The 24952-nt window shown below is 37.7% G+C and overlaps 2 protein-coding genes across 4 annotated transcripts in view; both read right to left on the reverse strand.

Moving 5' to 3' along the window:
* arhgap46a (Rho GTPase activating protein 46a) overlaps positions 1-22624 on the reverse strand; it is a 37755-nt gene extending 15131 nt beyond the window's left edge. The window contains exons 1-2 of the mRNA XM_065241280.2: positions 22275-22624; positions 7577-8035 (exon numbers count right to left, since the gene is read on the reverse strand). Coding sequence (XP_065097352.1) covers positions 7577-8035; positions 22275-22288 — 473 coding nt within the window. The 5' untranslated portion in view covers positions 22289-22624. The remainder of the gene's footprint in view (positions 1-7576; positions 8036-22274) is intronic.
* A 367-nt stretch (positions 22625-22991) lies between these two features.
* The window catches only part of sulf2a (sulfatase 2a), a 49796-nt gene continuing 47835 nt past the window's right edge, over positions 22992-24952 (reverse strand). For all 3 annotated transcript variants that reach the window (XM_065241285.2, XM_065241284.2, XM_065241286.2), the window contains one exon: positions 22992-24727. In XM_065241285.2, the coding sequence (XP_065097357.1) occupies positions 24697-24727 (31 nt within the window). In that variant the 3' untranslated portion in view covers positions 22992-24696. The remainder of the gene's footprint in view (positions 24728-24952) is intronic.

The raw sequence follows: 24952 nt of genomic DNA on the forward strand, positions 1-24952 counted from the left end.
AGGGGTCTTGTCATAGGGAGTAGCTAGGTAAAACTGCAATCTCTGCCCAGGGCTCCAGACTGCCACCAAATGGTGGCATTTTGCCACCAGAATTTTACATCCAGTCGCACATGTGCGACCAGTAAATTTGACCTTTTTTGTGATGTGACACTGAATTTGAAACAGCACATTGTACTTTCTGCATCTATCATTAAAGTATTTATTAGTAATACAGTGGAAATTAGTAGAAATGTGAATATTTGGTAAGCATATTGATTTACAATGTGTGCCCTTAAATTTTCTGGTTGCGCCCCTAAAATTTTCAATTGGGGCTACAGTGCTCCTAGTGAAAAAAGTTAGTCTGGAGCCCTGCTGCCTGTACTTCGAATTCATGGATGATGCCGGACTTTTGTGCTGTGTATGAATGTTAGGCATACTAGCACTATGCATTATAGTTAGAAAAAGTAGATTTTCATAATATCAAAACTAGGGGTGCACCGATAGGATTGTTTTAGGCGGATACCGATTTAAACAGACAACTTCTGGCCGATACCGATGCCGATATTAAACACTTGTATTCAATACTATACAGTTGATCTATTAGCTAGTTTATTTCTGCATTAAATTATTTTTACTGAACATGGATTGGATCTAATTAACATTCAACTGACCAACATAATAAGAGAAGCACAAATTAAGCTAAAACAAATATAATAAAACAGCATGACAACCTTCAAAGGTGGTTTTTGCTATTCAGCATTTATTTTATTAACAACATTAACTAAAATTTATAATGGATTTCTTAATGCAGTTAATTAATAAACAATCGGTATCGACCTTTCTCGTGCTATTGCCGATATGCGGATGGTTTCAAATTCATCAAAAATCGGCTGATAAATATCGGCGGCCGATATATCGGTGCATCACTAATCAAAACTTTATTTTTTTTCTGGACTCAATGCTAAATACATGTCTGACTGTTGAAACGAACCAAAAGAAAACTAAGAAAATCGTGTTCATGATGATTTATGGTGATTTTATTTCCGTTACACCATTGCCTACAATGACGCTCATGCGGGGTTCCCCTGTTTCAAGATGGCGGCTCTATTTGACGCATTCGGTCCAATGAACTGCCATAGCCAATGCGACATCTAGTGTACATATCTATGGTCAGTCACCAGCTGAGCTAACGGCAAGCTAAGCTGCTATCTAAATCACAACACACTTAACAAACTACACTATAACCTCATTCACACAGACCTCTGGTCCCAGAAAATACCCGTAAAATTGCCAGACAAGCGTCTGTGTGAACAAAAACTCGTTCAGTTAATCTTCTGGGATCGTTGCCGGAAAGAGGACCTAGTAAGATACGCGGGTAACCCTCTGTGTGAACAAGAATGCCATAAAGGGCGTGTCGAAGTGAGGACGCGCGCGTCATCATCACAACACAAGTTATGGTTCAGCTCCTTACAACGAGAGATAACATGTATATAAACATTCACCACGAGAAATGTTGCAAACTAGATTGAAGCAGTTATCAGGAAATGATATATGAGACGCATAAACAATGACGCACGTGCCGTAGTGAGGACGCGCGTGTCATGGCAACATGAAGTTGGTTCAACTCTTTAAAATCAGGGATTTACAACATTCACTACGAGAAATGTCAGCATACTAGACTGAAGCGGATATCAGGTAAGTTAGCTCGTTACTTACTGCGTTGAAACGGAGATTATTCAGCAGCATAAAAGAATATCGCGTCACGTGCTCATTTGAGCTATAATAAACGAAAATACCCGCATGTCATCCCAACGAGATATATTGTTCAGCTCCTCAAAATGCGGGTTTTAAATGCATATAAACAATCACGATGAGAAATGTCTGAAAACTGTATCAAAGCAGAAATCAGGGAGCTTGTCAAATATACACTATGAAGCTGAGATCATTCACCAGAATAGAACTGTGCATTCACGCGCTCCTTTGTAGTCTTATCATAAACAAAAATGCACGCGAGTTGTTTCTGGAGAGAGAAATAATAAATAATATGCAAACTTCAGACGCTGCGTAGAAGAGAGGACGGGACTTTCAACATGTCACGTGTCTTTCCGGGACCATCATATGCCGTGTAATCTTGGCAGTGTGAACGAACAAAAACTCTAACTATTCCGGAAAAATCCAGGATGCATTTTATGTGTATTTTACGGAATTTCTGTATGAAAAGGGCTTATCAGAACTCGTGACGTATTTCTGAAGGAGGGACTTCATAGAACAAGGAAGACATCAGCTTGTTTTGAGGACAGTGAAAACAGCACTAATACAGATAAATTGTGTGAAAAATACAGCGTTTTTTTTACACGTGAAACACGTGAACACAATCAAAGCTTCAAAAACACAGAAAGAACGGGACCTTTAAATACCAGTCAATTTCTTGCAAAAAATTATCATCTGGCTTTACAAGATGTAAATGTGTCACCAGGAGTCGTGGAGACTACTTTTGTTTTGGATTTATCTGCTTTTTGAACTCTTAACATATCCAACATATCAAATGGTCTAAGGTTGAGTAAATTAATAGCAAATTTTCATTGGGGGGAAAATATCACTTTAACTAGTCAGGGAGGTCCAATTCGTCCCAAATAGTAATTTCTAATAGCTCAAGTAGACCCAGAGATTTAACAATAAATCTTAATTAACTATAATTATTATGAATGTATTAGAAAACATGTCAGGACAATGTGTCTAGAACTCTTCCCCAAGTCAGGAGGAAAACTGAGATAATAGACTATTTTCATCTTTTGGACAGGAAGAGGAAACGTGGCCTATAAGCAAGGCATGACTCAGAGCTGATAGTTATCCCAACAGATGTTAAATCCTGCATAACCATGGACACCCATGAATGTTTACAATAAATATGTATCATAATCTACTGACTCATCAACATAGGGGTCAAAGAGAAACTATTTTCCTGCCATTTCACACTTGCAATTAATTTTTTCCATTTTTGCTCTATCAGAAGCGAACCTGAGGTCTCCTAAAGTCCAGAGGACTCAGCTGTTTGCAGACAGCTGATCACCTCTCTTCACTGAGCCAGTGAGTCTGGCTTCTTTACATACCTCACACGCGACCGACCCATCCTTTCCCTACACACCCCGCTGCAGCTCAAACTTCCTGCACCATCAGCACTTAAGAAACTCCACACTTTATTTATTTAGGTAGGCAATTCAAATTTACAAGGCAAATAAAGCCTGGTTAGTGATATGACAATTCAGAGGTTAAAATGGTAATTAAAGATTCTTATGTTTTTCAACAAACCCATTTAGTTGTGCAACACTATAATAAATTATCATTATATAGCCGCAAAATGACTTTCCAAAGTAATAGCAAATGTATAATTGTTTTTCGCATCTCTAAAATTCCCATAAAAAGGAATTCAAAAGGAGGCAAACGTAGCATATGGACAATATGATGCCTCTGGAATGTCAGTGCTAATCTACATCTGTTGATATGAAATTAGATAGCATGAGAATGCACAGCTCTGGTTACAGCTGTAAAAACCACCTCTCCTCTCACAAACTGTGCACATATTGTGCTGAGCATCAGGGTGACAGAAGTGTAACCAAACAAAGTAAAAACTAATTTCATTTGTTTTAATCTTGTTACATAAGAAGTGACTGCATTGAGAGGATAAAAGCATTAATAGATCACATAGAAACAATTATGGAAGAATTTATGAACAAAGCATTCACTATCTGCTTGTTAAGTCATGACGCAGGATCACTATGTATTCATAATAAACATCACAAGCAAAAAATGTGTACAGCGTGTACACAATGTACACCGCAGTCTCCAGGCTCACGGAATTACGGACACCAATATATTAATAATTCGTAAAAAAAATCCACGTCCATGAGTCAATGTCTGATCATCTCGGATTTTGCTTGGTATGCTTCTCAATAAATTAAATGCTGCTACATCCAAAAGCCAGAGGGCGCTCTCGTGCAGAAACTCAAAATACCCTGCAGACGAAGAACCATACACACGCAACAATGACACGCAGCTCCAGGAAATGGCTTAAGGATATATTTATATTGCTGTTCTTCAAACCTTTTCAGGTATTTTCATGACAATAAAGAATATGTATAAATGATTATGTTTGACGATTGTTGCTTTTTCAAATGCATGTTATAAGGTCTTACCCATCAAAAGCCGTAGTCCATGAAATAGCTGTGAATAATATCGGCTGTGCAATTCAGAATAGTTACCTGCCACGTATTATTAGTGTATATCAGCATTTATCAGTGCATCCCTATTTTAAAGAAATACTAGCTTTGCACCATTCTGTCCACGTTTCATAGCTTTCTGTTTTTAAATGGAAGCCAGTGGATCAAGGCAGCAGTCTGTTCTCAATGTATTTTAAGCAACACCAAAGGCATGACTAAAATAAAACAAAAGCAGTTGAAACTGCTCCACTTTCACAGACAATCTGTGTTAGGACGCTAATCTAGTTATCTGGGTAAAAATTTGAAAAAAGGATTAAGGTAGCACACAACATGTGTGTGACAGGGAACGCAAAAGTCTTAACGCTTAAAAAAACTGGATCAAGTGGCTTTGCTGTGTTAAAGCGTTACGGGCTAACGTTTGTGACCATTTGAAGTAAAAACAAGGAGAAAAGGTGACTTCTGAAACTTGACATGCCCCCAAAACTGCTAAAATGTACTTTAAACATGCAGGATATACAAGCAGAAGATTATATGTTCTTTCTCCTATACAAAAATGATGAATACATTAAGCCAAAAACACAAGCGTTAACATATATAAATACAGCCAATTTTGTGTGACCCCAGGCTAAAGATATTTTTTGTGATTTACAGTTTTTTACTGTTCATAAAAAAATCAATAGGATATTAAGTAAATGTCATGTTCCATGAAGATTTTTTGTACATTTCCTACCATAAATATATGACTTTTTTAGGACAACTTTAAAAGCAATTTTATAATTTTTTTGCATCCTCATATTCCAGATTTTCAAATATAAAATCTCAATTTAAAAAAAAATTACCCTTATGACATGTTTTGTTGTCCAGGGTCACATAGATATTTCATCATTTGCCTCAAACAATCACATTTCTATATGGGAAAACACCCAGACATCTGTTATAACAAATATACTTTTTGATAAAAGTGAAAAACGAAAGCACATAAAAGCGTGGTGGCATCTGTTTATATCTTTCACTTTTGGTATCTAACAAAGCCATTATTTGATGGTTTTCTAACCCCTTCTGTGAAATCCCCATATGTACCAATATCATCAAAATGACACCTTAAATCATTTGTCCACAAAGAAAAGGCTGTTAATTTATTGTCTTAGATCCAACAACAATTCATACTATGGGAAACTCTAAGAGTCGGTCTTCAGGGATCTGCGTGGTTAACTAAACCCTTGTCTTTCTATAGCAGTCACTCTGCCTGGGGTCCGCCTGCAGGACAAAAGAATTTAGTGACCCTTTCACAACTTCCCCAGGTCATCACTGGGTTACGTTACACCACTACGTCACACATTGCAAGGAAACACAGAGGACACCCGCTAATCCTTCGCCATGGCAACCATACTAAATGGCTGAATGCTAGATAACACAGACAGACTCTGTTGAATAATTTCTTGTGATCACTATCTATAGTGCAGATGTTCCAGAGTCGAGGAAAAGCAAGCCCTCCTCCTTATTTCACAGTTCATAACTTTACCAAAACCTATCATTTAAACAGGCAGAAGTTCTCAGTGTATCTGTGTGTTAGTGTTTGTTTACAGATTGGATTGCATGTATAAATATTCTTCGTGACAAGGGTCAAGCGTCACTAACTACTAGAGCTGTGTCCTGGAGGGGTGGGTGTAATGACTACCAGGTTTAGGACGTTCATCAATCAGAGGAAGCTGCTTATACCACACACACCATATGATAACACAGATGGTGTTGTTTGGATCATAGTCAAACTGATATTTTATGACCACTCCCTGGCTTTTATTTTTAGATAGACAAAGAAAATATTTTCGTGACTCCTTTTCCTTGAGTTATGAAGCAATAACAAACAATGTTATTGCAACGGATCAATACTAAATTATATAATAATTATGATAAACTACTTCTCTTTATTGTGATAGCAAACATGGCAAATATTCTCTATAGCAGGGGTTTTCAAACTGGGGTTTGTGGACCCACAGGGGTCCCCCAGAAGGTTTCAAGGGGTCCCCAGAAAATTTCAAGGGAAAAAAGGCAAAGCAAATTCTATGTGTAAACTTTATTTAATAGTGTAAACAATTTGCTATATATCATCACAATTACTATTTATATAAAACGATTTAAATGTGTCTTTATAAAAAAATGTGGATATATATTTTAGGAAAGGGGTTAAAGGTTCATCATATGTGGGGGTCCCTCCTTGCTCTATATGGGTATAATATAAAATAATATTATATAACACAATAGTGATATGATTTTAAAGAATGTCATGTATATGCAATAACAACCAGCTTCACAAAAGAAATTCCAACTATAACATTATCAAACGGCTACATTAGTCACAATGCACTCATGAAAACATCTGTCAACTGTTTTGGGTAGATCGTATGACCTCTAAAAACGTGAGACATCCATAAGGAACCTTAGATGTGTGTGGTTCCCAAGAGAGACATGCTGTTGCCTGTAAGGTCTGAGACGCCCATCACTCTGCACTGGAGGCCGGGCAAAGGGAGGAGCTGATTGGTTTGTTGCCCGTCTAGTTTTACCAAAAGGTCAAACATTTGTTGCAATTCTAGTTTTACCTAAAGGTCAATAATTTGTTGCACTTCTAGTTTTACAAAAAGGTTAAAGGCCTCACAGAGACAGCAGTCATGTGTGTCTAAAGCAAAGACAGAAGATAATTTATAACTCAAAAGGCCTGTGCCACAAGCTACCACAATATTTCAAAATCCTTCCAAGCTGCAGTGGGATCCTGATGTTATGATATTGGACCCCATTAACTTTTTTTCCATGGATGGATATAAAAGAATGAGGGCCCTGCTAAACCTTTCCCTGAAATAGAAAGAACCACTGCATATGCTGGATAATGTATACGGTGGCTTGCTTTGCGGGAAAAGAGAAAGTCCAGTCGCGTTTGAACCACAATGGTTTGGCACTCGCTGGGCCCCGACCCCAGCAACTTTTATCTGGTGGGGCCCAGAGATTGTTTTAGGAATAAAATAATACCCTAAAGATTATAGTTGGTTAAAGCACAACGCACTGAAATAACAGAGATGTGGCATAGTGCCAGGTAAAATATAGCTGGCATGACTGGAATCTAGTTTTATGGGGATAAGGGGGGATTTGATTGGTCTACTCTAAGAAGAAATACAGCTCTCCATAATAAGAGTTAAGGGTGAATGTCAACCTTTCACATTTGGCAGTAATTTATCTGAATGGCTGCTGTATGAGTATAATGTAAACACAAGATTGTATGAAGTCAGGGAAAATCTGATAATTGATCTCTGGTTAAGGTTGCTTATTTCTAAGAAACCATAACAGCAAGTTATTAAAAGAAAATGTGGAGAGAGAGTACATATGCCTACCTGAGAGTATCTCTGTTGCCATCCATGCTATAGAGGTCTGATTTCTGTCTGTTCTCGATTTCTGGTTCTTTGCTTGCATATTCTGGCTCTTGACCATAGGGCTCCATGGGTGGCAGAGGGGTGCGTCTATCTTGACTCCCTGTAGACTGATTCCCATGTTGCCGTTCCTTAGTGCCCCCATCCGTCCTGCGCTCGGACACCGTGCTGCGCCTCATAGCCTGAAGCTGAGAGAGAGGGACAATATCTGCACCTTGCGGCCTATGCCAAACGGTCGTGCGGCCGGCAGAGTTGTAGTAGTAGAACCTGCGGCTGTTGGAGTCATAGAGCTCCCACCATTGATTGCCATCAGCCTGACGGACAGGTACATCGGTGGGCGGGTCCCACCCGCACTCTCCTGTGGTCAGATTTACATACATGCGTTCCTGGGAACGGGGCTCCAGGATTTCCACCCAATCAGAGCTGGAAAGAGAAATCAGAATGTGTTTGGTAAGAATTATCTTATTTTTTTTTTTTTTATAAAGTTTATACAACCACCAAGAACATCATTATCAAATGTATTATAATATTGTTTTACAAAAAAGCTGGTATGTTCAAATACTACTAAATCAAATCACCATCTCAACAGAAAGGCACAGATGCGCTAACAGATTCTCATTGTTAATTACAGGTCAAGCTTCATGGCCAATCTCTTAAGTGCAATCTGATGGATGTGTTACCAAGGGAATTAGGCCAAAGCTCCTGAGAGATTCGCCATGGGTGAGAGTGTATGCTCAGAAACGCTTGCTCAGCACTCATAATCCTATCAGTAGATACAGCTATGATAGACAAGAAAACAGAGAGAGCAGTAGCGGTTCACAGTGTGAGCTGGAAAGCGTTCACATACATTCCCATACGCACACATTTTCTCTACATGGGTATCAGGAGACAAGTCAGACCTCCCCGCAAGTACCATCTGGTCACAGAAGTGTTTGTCATCAAAATGTCATGTGACTGATAATAAATATAAAAAAAACATGTAGTTTTCTGTGGAAGTTGTGAAAATTTAGCTTAATTCTGTAAGACTACCCTTAATCATGGTTTACAGATATTACAATGAACTAATGAATTATAATCTTAAGTGATGCCCAGCCGATGCCTAGCCGATGCCTGACCAAAGACCACTGGCGGAACCTGTTTAATCTTCTTATCCATTTATATACCCTGATAGTATTTATATAAATAAATATATCTCTCTCAAGGGTTTTTCTCCTCCTAGGAGTTTTCCCCCTGAACTAGCCAGGAGAGTTTTTCTCTTAGGGTTTTTTTTCATCCCCTGGAGAGTCCCCCACCATTGGCTTAACTTGTGCATTACATCATTACTACGCTCGCTCTTCTATGCTTTTTCCTACATCTATTAATGTAAAGCTGCTTTGAAACTTGTGAAAAGCGCTATATAAATAAAATTGAATTGAATTGAATAATCTTAATGTTGAAAGTCAGTTTTATGATGACTGCGAAGAGAAATTGAGGAACACTGACTGAAAATCTGATGCTATAAAGCTGATGCTATAATTGGGTCTCCAGTGCTTGTATTAACCTAAAAAATGTAAAGAATAACCACCCTGTAAGTTAAGTTTTGGTAAACCATTCTCTGCAAGCATGTAAAAAATAAGTAAATGAAATTTGGCTCCCCTTGTGATCTCAACCGCCCCTTAATCTGCACTATCCAAACATAGCACTGCCATTTAGGGCCTAGATCAAGTCATTTGCATTTAAAAGGACACACCCAAAAATGGCAATTTTTTGCACAGAGCTACAAAGTGGCAATTTTAACATGCTATAATAAATTATCTATGGGGTATTTTGAGCTAGAACTTTACATAAGTACTCTAGGGTAGGGGTGGGTGATAAACCAGTAGGTATGATAAACCGGTAGAAATTAGTCAACCGGTAAAGATTTTGGACTATCATCTCTATCGAGGTTATGCACCCACATCACGATGCTGTGCGCGTTTTCATAAAAACTTAATGCTGTAAACATATTTAAGCACTGCAGATTTAAAACACGTGATTTTTAGCAATTGAAACACAAACAACAGTTCTAAATGCGCACGCAGTTTCTGTGTGTGAGGAGCGCGCAAGACGCGCTTCCGCTGCTCATTAAGCTCATGAAAATTTTTGCCGCTTTATTGGTCTTAAATACATATATATGCATCAAAAAGTATCATAAACATGACCATTTAGGTCATAAGAGAAAGTTAACAGTTAAAAAAGAAAATGCATGTAACAGTATATTAAAGTCTGGGCTTTGGTCTAAAAGGGGAAGTTACATAATCTTACTCCTGTCTGTCACTCATGTTAATCAAACAGCATAGAGGAAATCTTTCATTACTCTTGACTAATTCACTTTTCTATTTATAATCCTTATTTCATCACCGACTGATTATCTTCAGTGAACTTGAGTTTTGTTTGTTTTTTGTCTTCTTTTTGATGCTTGTTTAAGTTTTTTGTGAAAATTCTATGCCATTAAATATTTTAATAACATAAAAACCTTATTAAAAGAAAAAGAAAACTCTTCTGTGATAAATATTGTTATCATGATATAAAAGGAATCGTATCATGATATAAGATTTTGGACATATCTCCCACCAAATATTTATTTGACATATTAAAAAAAGTATTGTGAAATGTCCCCTTTAAAAGTCAAAAAGCACAGCCCAGACCAAAACAAACATACTATGCTTTAATGTTTGCTGAGATATTATTCTTAACCCTTTCGTATCTGTCTTTGACACTACAGGTGAAGAGTTATCTGATGGAGACCTAAACAACAAAAAACCTCCAATGTGACAAATTTGGGTCATGTCAGACCTATGGTTCTTTTAATCTAGTTTCCTAATGTAGATGCAGATGTTAAGTGTGCTATTTTAAGACAAGTAAGAACTCAGACTATCTGGCTCAATAGAAACGCTTGTCTAGGTCATCTGATCTGGTGAAGAGCTAGGAAATCTCTATGAATCATGTTGACAGAGTCAAAATACTGATGTATATCTGATATTGTAAAAGCCACAGCAATATAAATTATTACAAAACACTAGATGGTTTAACACTTAAGTGTCTAGACAGGTAGACAAAACTATTGTAAATTATCCTTTCAAACCATCTTCACCTGTTTTAAGCATGGTCTGATTAAACTCCAGAGAGGCATGTCAACATTATCCCACCCACCACTTACTTGAAAATTTCTACACCCAAGTCTGTTCCTATACCCTTATGCCGTGTACCCTATATGGTCAGTCACAAACTATGTTTTCATGTCCATATGCCATTTGTTCCCTGGGCTCAAACCCAAGCTGTTGCACAGGAAAGCAGAAAAATCAAGAAATTTTACATTTGTTGATAGAGATATCACTGCATACGCAAAAATAGAATAGAGATGCACACCCCAAGAAAGACTAAAACTAACATACAGCTGGTGCCAGGTAGATCTGGAAAACGCAAATAAAAACAAAAGACCTGAGTAAGTTTCAGCTGAGACATGCAGGAACACCATCTGTCTCAGACGTACAAATCAGCTCATTTTACCGTCATTAAAACAACTCAAGATTCAAGCCTTGCCTTGAGAGAAACACCTACTGACCTAGGACACAAGTTGATGATGCATTAATCCCATTTGTGTGTGCAAAAGTGACTGCGTTGTTGCTTATCTATGAGAGATCAACTGAATTATTGGTAAAGGCCGAAGTTTTGTAAATGCTTTACATGTACACAGGGGTCCGCATACAGAGCATGTGATGTAAAGAGTGTACGCATACTGTATGCGCACCACCAGATTTTTGAAACCTACACGCAAGTCTTGCATGGGCCTACAGGAGAATGTAGTATGTAACCCAGGAAATGCAATGCATTTTGTCGCAATGTGCATGCGCTGAAAGTCTGCGTACATGTACGAGTCAAATAAACTATACTTTGCAAGGCTGTGCGTTTAACCGTGCGTGTACGTAAAAAACAGACTATACTCCAGGCTTTAGTTTGTAAAGCTACTGATCACACAATTTATTTTGCACAAAAACTACAGTCCTAGAGATCTTTCTCGCAACAAGATCAAGAGCTCTATGGGTGGGAGCCATGTAATTGAAGAGCAGTTAAAGTACAGGCCTTTGTGTGCTGAACTCCACCCTCCATTTTCTCACACGTTTTCGCCATTTCAAGGGAAGCATTCGGTTTCAGCAACAAAACTCTTAAGACCACATTCCTTCTCATCAAATTCAATTGTCTGGCATCATATTATTAAACCTATTTGTGTAGACAAGCAAGAATATCCAGGAAAGAGTGCGAAATGTTGCACAAAATAAAACAATGGCTAAAGGCTGGCTGCCGAAGCCACAGCTGGCATGAGGTTAAGTTGCCCAATTTGGTTGTTTTCTAGGTAAATCTGCAGTAATTACAGATAGAAAAACCCAAAACAAAAATAAGTACATCAACTTTAAGTGGGTCCCGAACAAAAAAATACTATAAAAAATACTATACAAAACAAAAAAAATCATATAGGTATATAAAGTAAAAAATATTAACAATATGGTTTCATTTAGTTTTTGTTTTTCTTTGTTTTTCCTACCTTTAAGGTGGCTCATTAGTGTTTGTGATTGTCTGATGAGCCTGCATGCTCAAAACGTCACATGCTATTTGCTATGTGAAATATCATAAAAATGTATACTTTTGGAGCTTGCTTTGGTAAGCAACTTTTTATGTATTACCCATTTCTATAGACATTGCTATAAAAGTTCATTGCCTATAGAAAACAACAATGATATTTCTTCTGCACCACTGTAAAAATAACCATGAAATGGCTGGTTTCCAAGCACTAAAACCAACTACACAATGGCCTTAATATATTGTTCCAAAACGAGGCCAAATGCCGTTTTTATTTTGTGCCTTTATGGAAGTAATTTTTTAACATTCCATCTCTAAATTGGACTGCCCATAAACCACTCTTGAGAGTAAGAATGCAACAAAATTAATGAAGACAACAACACAATTCCCTGTGGCAAAATCTCTTAGCTGCCATTAAGTACTCTTAAAGCTGCAAGCCAAGCCAAACAAACACTATTCTAAATTTGACACTTGACACGCGTTGGCCACACCAAGCCAACGTGTTTAAAAACAGGACCTGCCTTTGACTTAACAAACATGTTAGACCTTTGGATAGCTATAGTCAATTCATCTAAAGATAGACCATATTCCCTGCAAGGGATTATTTATGAAAAGTAATATAAAGAATATCCTTCCTGTGTTCCTGCCGAAACAGGTGCAAAAGGCCAGAGATAAACTGGTGACATAATGCAATTTAATACAGTGGAAGGGTATGCAAATAGTGGGATAGGTTGGGTTACGTAATTGCCAGAGTTAAGGTGTGGCAAGCAATAACTTGAATATATTAAAACTTGCACTTTGTTCTTTGTCAACAGCTTCTAAATGGCATTACTTCAGTTCCAGTGAAACCATGCGGCTTTCTGCAAATTTACTTTGAATATTTGTTATTCTTGATTACAGAAAACGTGCTGTGTCACTCTCAAACAGAGACACAAAGAGTGTCAGCTGAGTACACACAAATAAGCAAACAATAGGCCTAGTACCACAGAGCACGCATGGAAGGTAGCACACACTCTGCCCTGCCCTTAAAACAGAGGAGCGCACGCATGCTTTTATTCAAACCCAAAACAAACTGCTGCACCTGTTAGAGGAATTCTTTAGTTCTTTAACATGAGGGCACTCATTCCAATAATACCAGGAAAAACTGGACACAAAGACTTTCAGGTCTGGTGTTCATATACATTTTCAAATTTTTGTGGGAGTTTGAATTTTTAAACCTAGTAATGTATTAACCATATCAACTTCACAAATGGTACTCTGCTTGAGCAAATCTCTCCTTATTTTTCTATGCCTAAATTGATGAGAGTAGTATTCCTTATAATCCTCCATGCAAACATTCCCACGGTACTGAATACCCTGAGAAAAGGGAATGATGGTGTGGTATGTAGAGGGCTAAGTTCCTGGCCCCCAGGCTTGAGGATACAGTAGACATATGTAAGTGTCAGTGAAGGTACAGGTAGATTGAGCCGTTGTATTCAAGCCTTCTTGTGAGCCAAGCTCACCTTCCAGGCTCAGCAGAGGTCATAGTACAGCTGCTCCCGTCCATTTCACATTTATTCTCCTTGGCTACACAAAGTAACACTGGCTTCTATTATCATTGGGGATAACATGTCAGGACTGATATAGCTCGCTCTGCGTTAACAGACTGGTTACAAAAAATATGTGGTTATATGACTGACTGCCACCAAAATAATGTTTAATAGACAGTGGTAATGCACAATGAATGGGACAGTTCACACAGATAATATACTTTCCCTCATGACATCACGGATGTATATGAATTCCTTTCTTTGTTAAACAAACAAATAATTTTAAATGCCTTCATGTCATCTTCTATTATACCACAATGCTGTTGAATGCTTTATTCCGAGAAATGTTCCATGGGTATGCATTATTTTTCGATAAACGCACACCTGACCTGTCAAATGTCTAAAAAAATAACCACCAGAGCAATGTCTTAGCACTGTCTGTGGTAACCGTGATATAAGTGTCATCGTGCCACATTACTCCCTTGGATTAGTGTTGGGCAGTATAGCTTATTTTAAGATCGTCCTTTCGTCCGCCTGTAAGATCATCGATACACCACGATACAACCTCTCTAGTGCAAGGACATGTCAGAGCCATGCGTATTACAAGCTCATGTGCGAGGAAGAGTCTAAGTAATGCGCATTATAAGCTCAGGTGCTAGAAGAAGTCCATGCTGCGCACTAGGGCTGTTCCGAATACCATTTTTTGAGCTTCGAAGCTCTAGTAGAAATAAAATCGAATATTCGAAGCTTCGGAAGGAGGGGCTGAACATATTTTTCTCTTTAAAGCGTAACTAAATCCCTGGTCAGAGCCTGACTCCACCCACTGCAATATTTGAAAAATGCAAGAAAAGTGGGCAGATCCCAACGGAGATAGAGGGGACGAACTAAGTGTGTGGTGAGATCGTAACAAGGGCGTGGTGAGCTTGAACCTGCTTACGTCACGAGTCATTTCTTGGACCCAACATCCAATAGAAAAATTCAACTGCAGTAGCCACCGTTCAACCTCAAGAGGGCAGCACTCAGACGTTTTTACACCATATATTGTAGTATTGAAACACTTTATATCCAAATGTCAAAAAACTTACTAAAATCAATGAACAGCACTAATAAAGCATCATTCTTACAGATCATTAACTAAAAAAAGTTGGTTTGGGGTTTAGTTACTCTTTAATAAAGGCAGGAATCTGTGTGTGTGTGTGTGTGTGTGTGTCTGTTTATCTACAGTTTTATTATGTGGCGGATGTGTTGCTGCGGACTCAATGGAGTGTAGTGCCTTTTTTTCGTGCAATATGGACATGTGACACGTTTAGAATAAACTTTAAGAAATAAACTTTAAAAATACTACAGAACAGCGCAAGCTGGAAGCGGCGTGCCTGTCACGCGTCCTGCGAGAACAGCATTAGTGAAACAAAACACAAGAGCAATACTTTTAATAAGGTAGCCTAACATTTTTCTAACAAATAAACATTCCCGTATCAGAAATTAGCAGCACAGTAATTACTGACAACGTAGGGTAGGCTATTTAAATAAAACAACGAAAATAAATGAACGAAGTTCAACAAACTGTAATAAAACGGTAGCATACTTTCAAAATCAAGTTTATTTATAACACTTACACCATCAATATGTTTTTTTCATCAGCAGAACAATAAAGAAGATATTTTGCAGAAACCCCAGTGCTCTAGGGCTGTCACTTTTGAGAAAAATCAAATTCGAACGGATTTCGAATATCATGCAATGTATCCGAATATATTCGAATATCTAGCACCCCCCCCCCCCCCCGCGCCGTATGGAGATTCAATCACAAAATTATTAACAGTAACAGTCATAAACAGGGTTGTCTGGATTACTTTTTTACTTAATGTTTGAAACAGCAGGTTATCAACTTATGAATAACAAACTTATATATATATATATATATAAAAAAACGATTCAGAACAGTTACAACCCATAACGTGACAACTTAAATAGCAGCAGGAGTATATAGGCAGACCCAAACGGAATTTGCGCCCGCAGATTTCGGCAGAAAACTCTGCGGAATTCGACGGATTTAATGCCCGTCATTGACAAGCACACATATCCCGCGCTGGAGCGTGTTTGTGAGAAGAAATCTCATTGACAACAAGCACACATACAGCCTATAACCCGCGCGTTTGTGAGCCGTCATTGACAAGTACATTAACCCTGCGCGTGCTGTTTGCTTGACCGTTTTCAATGATAGAGCGCACAAACCCTTTGATACTTGAGATAAAATTAAACTTATAGATGAGTTAACCAGATCTCACTTGACTCTGTGTCTATGTGACGCGCGACAGTCAACACATCATCATTTCAAATCTGTTTACAAGACGAATGCTGTTGTTGTTTAATATAAAGTTTACATTGCGTTGTAAAAATGATGAAATTATCTTCATACATGCTAATTTCATAATGCGAACGTATTAACAGAAGCTTTTTATTCTTCTATAATATTTAACACTATAAACAATATGCCATTTTATATACAAACTATAATTCTATCTTGACATGCACATTAGGTTCATTTTGGTCCCATTTGATTCCCTCTCTTGCGCACAGTTGCCGTCGCCGGTCTCACTCTCAGCCTCCTTCCTATTACGAGGTGTTACTGTAAAAAATGCGCCACACATGGCATTTAAAAAACCGGATGGTTTATTTATAGTTCGAATACGGATATTTCACGTCATGTTCGAATGCATATTCGAATATCGAATAAAAAGTGACAGCCCTACAGTGCTCTGTCATGCAAGTCAACCGATCTGCACACTTTAAGAGCTAAAGCATATATATCCAATACAAAAGTAATCCCCCATAACTCTGTGTGACATATTGACGTCTTGTGAAGCAAATCAATCAGTTTTTGCAAGAAACTGAACGTTATTTACAACACTATTAGCGTGAATGCCAAAGCAGGAAGCGCGCTTTCCGTTCGAGGCGATCTCTTCCACTGGTGCTGTTTGATGGCTGTTGACTATGGATGTTGGTCTCTCTGCGCCACCTACAGAGCGGAGCGTGAAGCGCACTTCCTGCTTGGCAAAAGCTCTGCATTAACGCTGAAAAATATTTATATATATATATTCGAATCTCAAAACAGAAAATCGAATGTCAACCCACGGAACGAATATTCGAATTTTCTGGTCCAGCCCTACTGCGCACATTCAGGTCCAACAAGAGTCCAAGACGTGTGCATTAAGTCCAGGTTCGTGCGATTTGCACGCGTTACAAGCTCTCTTGCGCAAAGTGAAGCACGCAATGCGCATGTTAATGTGAAACTATGATGATAATAATAATAACTATGGCCAACTATCGTCATGAACGCCTGCTATCAGCAATATACCTGACGATACATGATACTATCCTTTATTCGCACCGAATTAAAAAATTCAACAGCCCAATTATTCCTTGCATATATTAATGATGCTAACCCTCATCCATCCATTATTAAAGTAATCCAAAAGATTCCAGCGAGTTATTAAATGTCTTCTGAAGCGAAACGATAAGTTTGTAAAAGAAAACAATAAATATTTAAGACTGGTTTAAAGAATGTTATGCCGTATAAACAAACATATCTGAGTATTATTCCGAGATTACAATATTTTAATTTCCAACGTGTCTAGTAGAGATGTTCACATTGACCGTTTAACCGTTAACCGAAGGTAAGAATTTATGACCGATTAACATTATCAGTTAAAATAAAAAATATTTGTTAATACATGGTGCGTTTTGTCATGAGCCGACAGACATTTCGCCACTTTTCTACCTTTAATTTGTGAATGTCCTGTAAATGACACAAATGATTGCTGCCCTGACGGTCTGATAAAGTAATCATTTGTATGAGAAATCATTTGTATGCGTGTTTGGAAGCTGAACGGAGACGCGCGCGTGTCCGCGCAAGATGACGCGGTCCGTCTCGCGCACATCCGGATAGACGTTCGCTGATGGCCTCTGACCCTAACTATAAACATCTCTCTTTTTGCACAAACGGAGAAAGACGACGCAAAACTAAAACTTTCTGAAAAACGTCCTGCTTTAGAAATGACCACTGTGGTAGATGAAACAGAGACAATCTGCCCTTTGGTTATTAATCCTCTGGACCGATCGCGTGCTTTTTTAATAAGGTAATGTTGCGTGAATATCTGATAATGTAAGAATCCTGGTTCTGTTGTTGATCTGTCGCTGCTGTTTGCACGTTCAAATTAAATGTTTTGTTTTTACTAGTTCACAGACAACCGTCAACTGTATTTTTACTCAATGACAATTTCATATTAAAATCTCATAAGTTAACGGTTAATGTTCGGTTTAGAAGCTACGGTTGTCGGTCAGGAAAATTAACTGATATGAGCATCCCTAGTGTCTAGTCATTGTTGGTGTGCATTTCAATAAATTCTGCAACTAAATACCATTGTCACTTCTCTTCTGAGTAAATAATCCCATTCTGTACACAGAGTTCAGTGAACAGGATCGACAACTGCATTCAACGATCAAATTCTTCCCGGAAAAAAACAGGAAGTGACAACCAACCTTCTATTAAATCTGCGTAGTGCACACAACCAAACTGAACTACTGGCTAATGCAATGACATCTCTAGCTAAAAGCACCAACATCCCATGCCTTTCCTAAAGAAGTTTAAAAAGATGACATTAAACTGTCTAGACAATTTGTGGTAAGTTCATATCCATCACAATATGTGAGAATTCCACCCAATACTAATGGATAATGGGGACGTGACAATGGAGAGCATTGTTAGCTCTACCATCAGGCTCTTTTCATTTGAAACAACCCCATTTACAATCAAAGCTTTCACAGCACTGGTGACCAATCACAATGTGAGACATAGCTTTGCGGGGGTGTGTGGCTTTGGGTTAAGGATGAGGGTCTGCAATTCTGAACTACATCCCTCTTCCGGGAATTCATTTTATATAGTGCAAATAGAGTTGACATCATTTGGATGACCCACCACTCGCATATGTTTTTTGTTCACAATTCTGCTGATCTACTTCCTGTCTCATGAGGGTTCCACAAACTAGTTCTGGCCGGAAGTCCCATGCTGTAGGTTGTAACGGCTGAACAACAACTGTTTTACGAAGCAACAATAAATCCTTTCAAGATGGGACAAATTTGACAAGCCCACCATTTACAGGCATGCACACGCACACAACCCCAGCCACCTTACTCAGGACAAACGGGCACATTGACAGACTATGAAGAAGTGGGACATGAAAAAACAAGTGTGAGGGGAGAAGACAGACTGAACATTGCCGTGTAGACGAGTGTACTACACCAGCTGTCAGTGTCAATATGAACAGTTCTTCTTGAAATACACAAAAAAATGGTTTGGAGAGTAACTCTGACCTTACCCAACCATTCCTAGTGAATAATGATGGCTTTATCATAAACATGGTTATGCAAATATATGGCTCAAAGTTTGGGAAAGAGGCTGGTCTACAGGGTGGGAGCAGGGTCAGAGGTCACCTCTCTACCTCAAAAGAGGACGTTGTCAAAGTAAGCTCCTAGGAGATGAGACAGAGCCATGAGTGTCCAACTGATAGAGTTGTTTGTATCAGGGTCAGGGCTTAGAAAACAGGCCTGAGGAAAGGATAAATACGGCTTTTTGCCCAGGGGCTTGAAGTTCTTGAGAAGATTAACATATTAACATAATGCAAATCGTAAGGGTGGAGACAATAACTACATTCCAGCTTTAAGACATATGAAATACTATTAAAACTAATTGTCAAGTTTTGGTATGCTGTTATAGACTAAATGACAATGAAGTGATCAAATTATAAATGTGTTACACACGGTGTAAAATCCAGGCTAAAGTTTGAAACTAATTTTGAGATGAGGAGCATCAAAGTTTGATTTCAATCTCTTGCTATACTTTTTAGATTATGTAGGATGATTTTATGTAAAAAAAGATTGCCAAAAAAAAAAGACTTTAGCTGGCTTTTCACAAGTAGTGTCAAAAATAATGTATTATAAATTAGGGTTGTAACGATTAATCGTGCAAATGCGTGTTTTCTCAATGAATGAATTTTAATGAATTACGATGAAATCCCAGCACATTCCAAAGCCAGGGGGTGCTCTCGTGCAGAAACTCCCTTTGTGCCACAGAAGCAGTAGCATTACAAACACTATTCCAGGAAATGTCTATAGGGATATTTATATTGCTGTTCTTCAAATTGTTTCAGTTATTTTCATGATAATAAAGAATATTTTAAATGTTTGGTTTAACGAGTGTTGCTTTTTTAAATGCACGTTATAAACAATTTAAACTTGTTATGATTTAAGATTGATAAGGACTTCCTACTGACCAAATGCCGTAGTATACGCACAAGCTGTGCATTAAACAAAGAATCGCAGCCTTGCGATTCAGAATCGATTTCAGACAGGCATTTTTAATGGGACACACGGTTGAATCGTTACATCCCTAATATTCGGATACATTGCATGATATTCGATATCCGTTCTTAATAACCCTAAGCCCTATGTATGATATGTACAGCTGGCACAGGTAAACAAAAGTGAAATATTTGAAGAACCCTAAAAAAAGCTTAAAGAGCACCTATTGTCCGATTCACGTTTTTAAATTTCCTTGGTGTGAAAGTGTGTATTAATACATGTTAACGATATGCAGAAGGTACAAACCCCAAAGTAAACAATGACACGAGTTAAATCTCTTATCTTGGACTACAAGAAACACACGGATTGTAGGCAACAGTTTACTTCCTGGGATTGGTGATAGAGAAGACAGACATTACCATAATTCCTCCCGCTTTGACAAACAGCCTGTAAGTTAACTCCTGTTAGCAACCAAATCTTTCAAACATGGTATGGAGCGTCACATTTCCGGCTGACATCAGACGTATTCAGGCCAATCACAATGAATAGATTAGCTGGCCAATCAGGGACACAGAGCTTTTCAAATATGTGCGTTTCAGGAAGAGAGTGAAAACTATGTATTTTTTAAACATAAACCACGCGAACACATTACCCAATACACAAAATAACGTTTTTTAGCAATAAAATAGGTGCTCTTTAAATTTAACATTATTTAAAAAACTATAAAGCCAGAAAATTAGCTGTAATTCACATTACAATACAATTTTACACAAAAAAACAGCATCAGCATTTATGACATGAGCAAACAAGCAAAATTAAAGAAGATAACGTCACGATTCACCCTTTGCCCTATAAGACATGCCTTCAGGCAAGCACTGTGGTAGATGCTTCTCACAAAGAGCTCAAAGGTCTTGTGTTACACCGGTGCTAAATTGCTGTCACAATGCTACGTCCTCCTTTTGTCTGCACACTATTGTGTGCCAGATATGCAAACAGGAGAAAAACATCCTATTGTGAGTCATTCTGGACCAAACATATACCCCAACCTGTCAAAACATATCATACACTTGCATTCAAAAGCCCAAACTAAAATACGTTGACCATTACAGTCTGATCACACTGCTTTAAGAACAAAAAGTGATCCTATTAGACTTCCTTCACAGTAATGTCTTTCTTTCCATTCACATTCACTTATCTACAGTGTCAATTCACAAATTGGCAGAAGATTTAAACAAGCTCAATGAAAGCAACAAGTGTCAAATGTTGTGCCTCTGTTCACCAAACCATAAATGCTAGAGCTGATCAAAGCACTTTAATATGTGAATGTGTGTTAGATCAAAAGGCGAATACACACATAGGTCTTTCAACTGTCTCTTTTCATCTATTTACAATTCAGCATCTGTGTCATAACCAACATCATGGTGATAAAGGCTCAAGCTAATTTTAATTTCATGAACTTAATTAATTCGTAGATCTGTAACCATGTACTAAACAGATGCTCGGTTTCCTGACTGTGTATGGGCTTAAGGACATCAACCGGAACATGTGTCCCCAACTCACATTATTTTACTTCATTGCTTTAAACCACAGTAAAGACGACAGACGGTGTCGTGGGATATCAAAGGGTTCAAGTGGTTGCCTGTAACCATCAAACAAAATTAAGCTGTTTTAAATAAAGCACTTGTAAATGAAGATCAGATTCACTATTTGACGACAATTCAACCTTATTATAGTTTATTAATTTAATTATTGATATTTGTATTCACCATTTTCCATGAGAGTGACAAGGAAATATATATGAACAACACTGGTGGTTACATCTGTGACAGAACTATTTAAATAGTAAAGTTGTTAAATCAAATTGACCTCCACCACCAGTTTTGACACGACATCAGCAAAGTTAAGAAAAAAAATCACATGACCCCCCCCTCAGTAACGACCGAACTCCTGGGAAAACCATAAATTCATTCATACATCTCCAACTTTCCCCTCATAAACTGATCAGTGAACATTAAATCATTTTAAATTGTATTTGTACATTAAGTTGCATTAAAATCATACCGTTTATAAGAGTTAAGTTACGGAGGCAGCTTACGTTAACGTTCGCTTTCAAAAGATACGCCGCGTGTCAAAACATTATTTCCTCTCTGTCAAACTTTTACTAAATCAGTATCTCTTACCTTGTCCCGGACATTTCTCCTCACATTGTACGGTCAAACCACACAAAAAAAAGGAATGAAACCGCTTGGGTAAAGATTGTAAAATAATCTCAGTGTTCGTCGGACGTCCTGCTATCGCGCGAGGTTTACGTGAGGAGTTCTGACTATGCGCGCGCCTGTACTGCTCTAGTGCTCGCTCGTGAGCCGGTTGGCGGGGTGTCTCGTGGGCACCCACTCTCTCCACCCCCTACACGCGCATACAGCCACTCCTGTTTGCCTAGGACAGAGTACGTTAAACTTCCAAAATACGTTTTGTCTAACTAATTACGAGCGTCGGGGAGCTAACTTTATTGTACACGACAGGTGCAATTTCAGGTGAATTTAACTTCATACGCTTGGAAATACATTGATCTATTGATGAGATTATTCACAGCGCCACCTGCCGGAAAATAATATCACATGCTTTTGTACACGGTAAACCCGAATGGTTAAAAGCAAGAGTTGCTATCTATCTATCTGTCTGTCTGTCTGTCTGTCAATTTTTAGGAATGGATAGAAGAGCGAGACTTCCTTGCACAAAACGAAAACTTGATAATAAAAACAGATAAACACGTATAACAGATTAAAACTAATAAACCCTCACACTTACTTGTGTTTATGAAATAGACATCAGCTTTATGCATGTTAAAATTACTACATGTTTTTAAATGACAAATATATGCAAATATGAAAAAGGAGTATTCACAAGAATTTAACACTTTATTTACAAACTAACATATCTTCATTGTTTTCCAGGTTTCAAGGCAAAATAAAACAAAAAAAAAAGGAAGGAACTTGTTCATGAAAACAGCTACACAGGTGTAATTTCATAACTACAACACATACTGCAAAACCATTTAGTTTGTTATTCATAAGTGCATTCAAATAAACTTAAAACTTTTGTTAGACTGAAGGGTATTCTCCTTTCATACATTCATACTGACTGTCAGAACGAGAAACTCCTGTATGTTCAGTCTGGTAAAAATATTTACATTAATTACACATACATTCAAAAACATAATATGCTGCATTCAGTTCCAAGTGTTAACTTACAGTAGCACCATGTTTTAAATGATAAGCAACATATTTCCATAAACATAATCGGGTGATTCACGTGAAATTAGACTTATGAGGTGTCATGAAACATTTTAATAAAAAAGTAAATGCAAAGTAAAAGTATCAAAAAAAGAAGCATACAGTTACAAACATCTCTTCGTGTACTATTTTGCACATGATTTCAAATGACATCATACAAACCAATTTTGTTTTTTCCACATTTAAGGGGAAAAATTTCATTACCGCAATGTGTCCATGATTGGATTTTGGTTCTTTGACATGGAAATATTTATAATAAATTTTTTTTAAAAAAATACAAAGATTCAGTGCATGTTGTACTATAAACATTTACAGTAAAGAAACGTGATATGGTGATCATTGGTAAATATAGAGACAATAATAAGGAATATAAATGTGTCCACAAAAAGGTTCTCATCCTCCGCAACAATTTTCAATCATTGATTAAGCCCTCAAGGAACTAACATTTAAAAAAAAAAATGTTGGAGGGGACATAATTGACTGTGACACTCAAGATGGCTACCAGGTAAGCAGTTCTTATTTTTTCTCTCCAGATAAAAGTTGAAATTTAGTTTGTCATAGTACCTAGAAAACTTTTTAGTTCTCGTTACCGAAACATTAGTTTGTAAATGCAGATATTTAATGTAATATCATGTTGCGGTAATGATAATTTTTGATATTGATAATCTAAAAAATTTAAATAATTCTATAGGAAATATTTTTAAATCCTCTAAAAAGAATGGTTATAGTAGACCTTAATCTTGCAAAAAAAATTGGCTTTAAAAAAATCTGATGCTGGACACCTTTTAAGCCTGGATTTCGTGAGAATCACCCAATCGCATAGGTTGCAGATGACATTTACATCATATAGTACAAAATGAGTAAAGTATTATGAATTAAACATCTGATGGTTGCTTTATTTCCACTTTTAAAGTTGTATTAGAATATGCACAGGAGCAGAAGTGTTATCGCTCTGACTTATGACAAAGTCACAGTCGCATATCAGAGTCTAACAGAAACACAGCATCAATGAAAACCAATAACACCACATTGCAAAGTGATGAGCTTTCTATTTTGTGCCACATAATGTTGTGCGTCTGCTCCGATAGTGACTGGGTTGTTATTAAATCCAAGTGTCCATTATGGTAAAAACCATGATATTTGTTGTCCGAAAATGTAGTGGGTGGAAACAAAGACAACTGCATTCAAAGAGAGAGCAAATCCATCCTTTAATAGAGACGGCAGTGTGCTCACTGTCCTCAGGTCAAAAGTCCATCACTTTACATTCCACTTCTGTGTGTGTCCTTCATGATGGAGAGCAAAGACAAATCTAACCTACCCATCCTTCCCAAATTTGGCCCCTATATAAACAAACAATGAGACATCAGTTGTAATAACATGCCTAACACACACAGTTTCGATGTTTTTGCATTGTGAAAATCATAAAAACTTAATACAAAAGTACAAAATGAGGACAGTGCAGAATTATGGCAGTGGGTTACTTGACACCACTTTATACTCCTTACGCTTTTTGATCAAGAATGAGGGACTTGTGTTATAATAAAGTCACGTTTTCTAAAGGAATG

The sequence above is a fragment of the Paramisgurnus dabryanus genome, chromosome 14, assembly GCF_030506205.2.
Source record: "Paramisgurnus dabryanus chromosome 14, PD_genome_1.1, whole genome shotgun sequence".
Classification (NCBI taxonomy): domain Eukaryota; kingdom Metazoa; phylum Chordata; class Actinopteri; order Cypriniformes; family Cobitidae; genus Paramisgurnus; species Paramisgurnus dabryanus.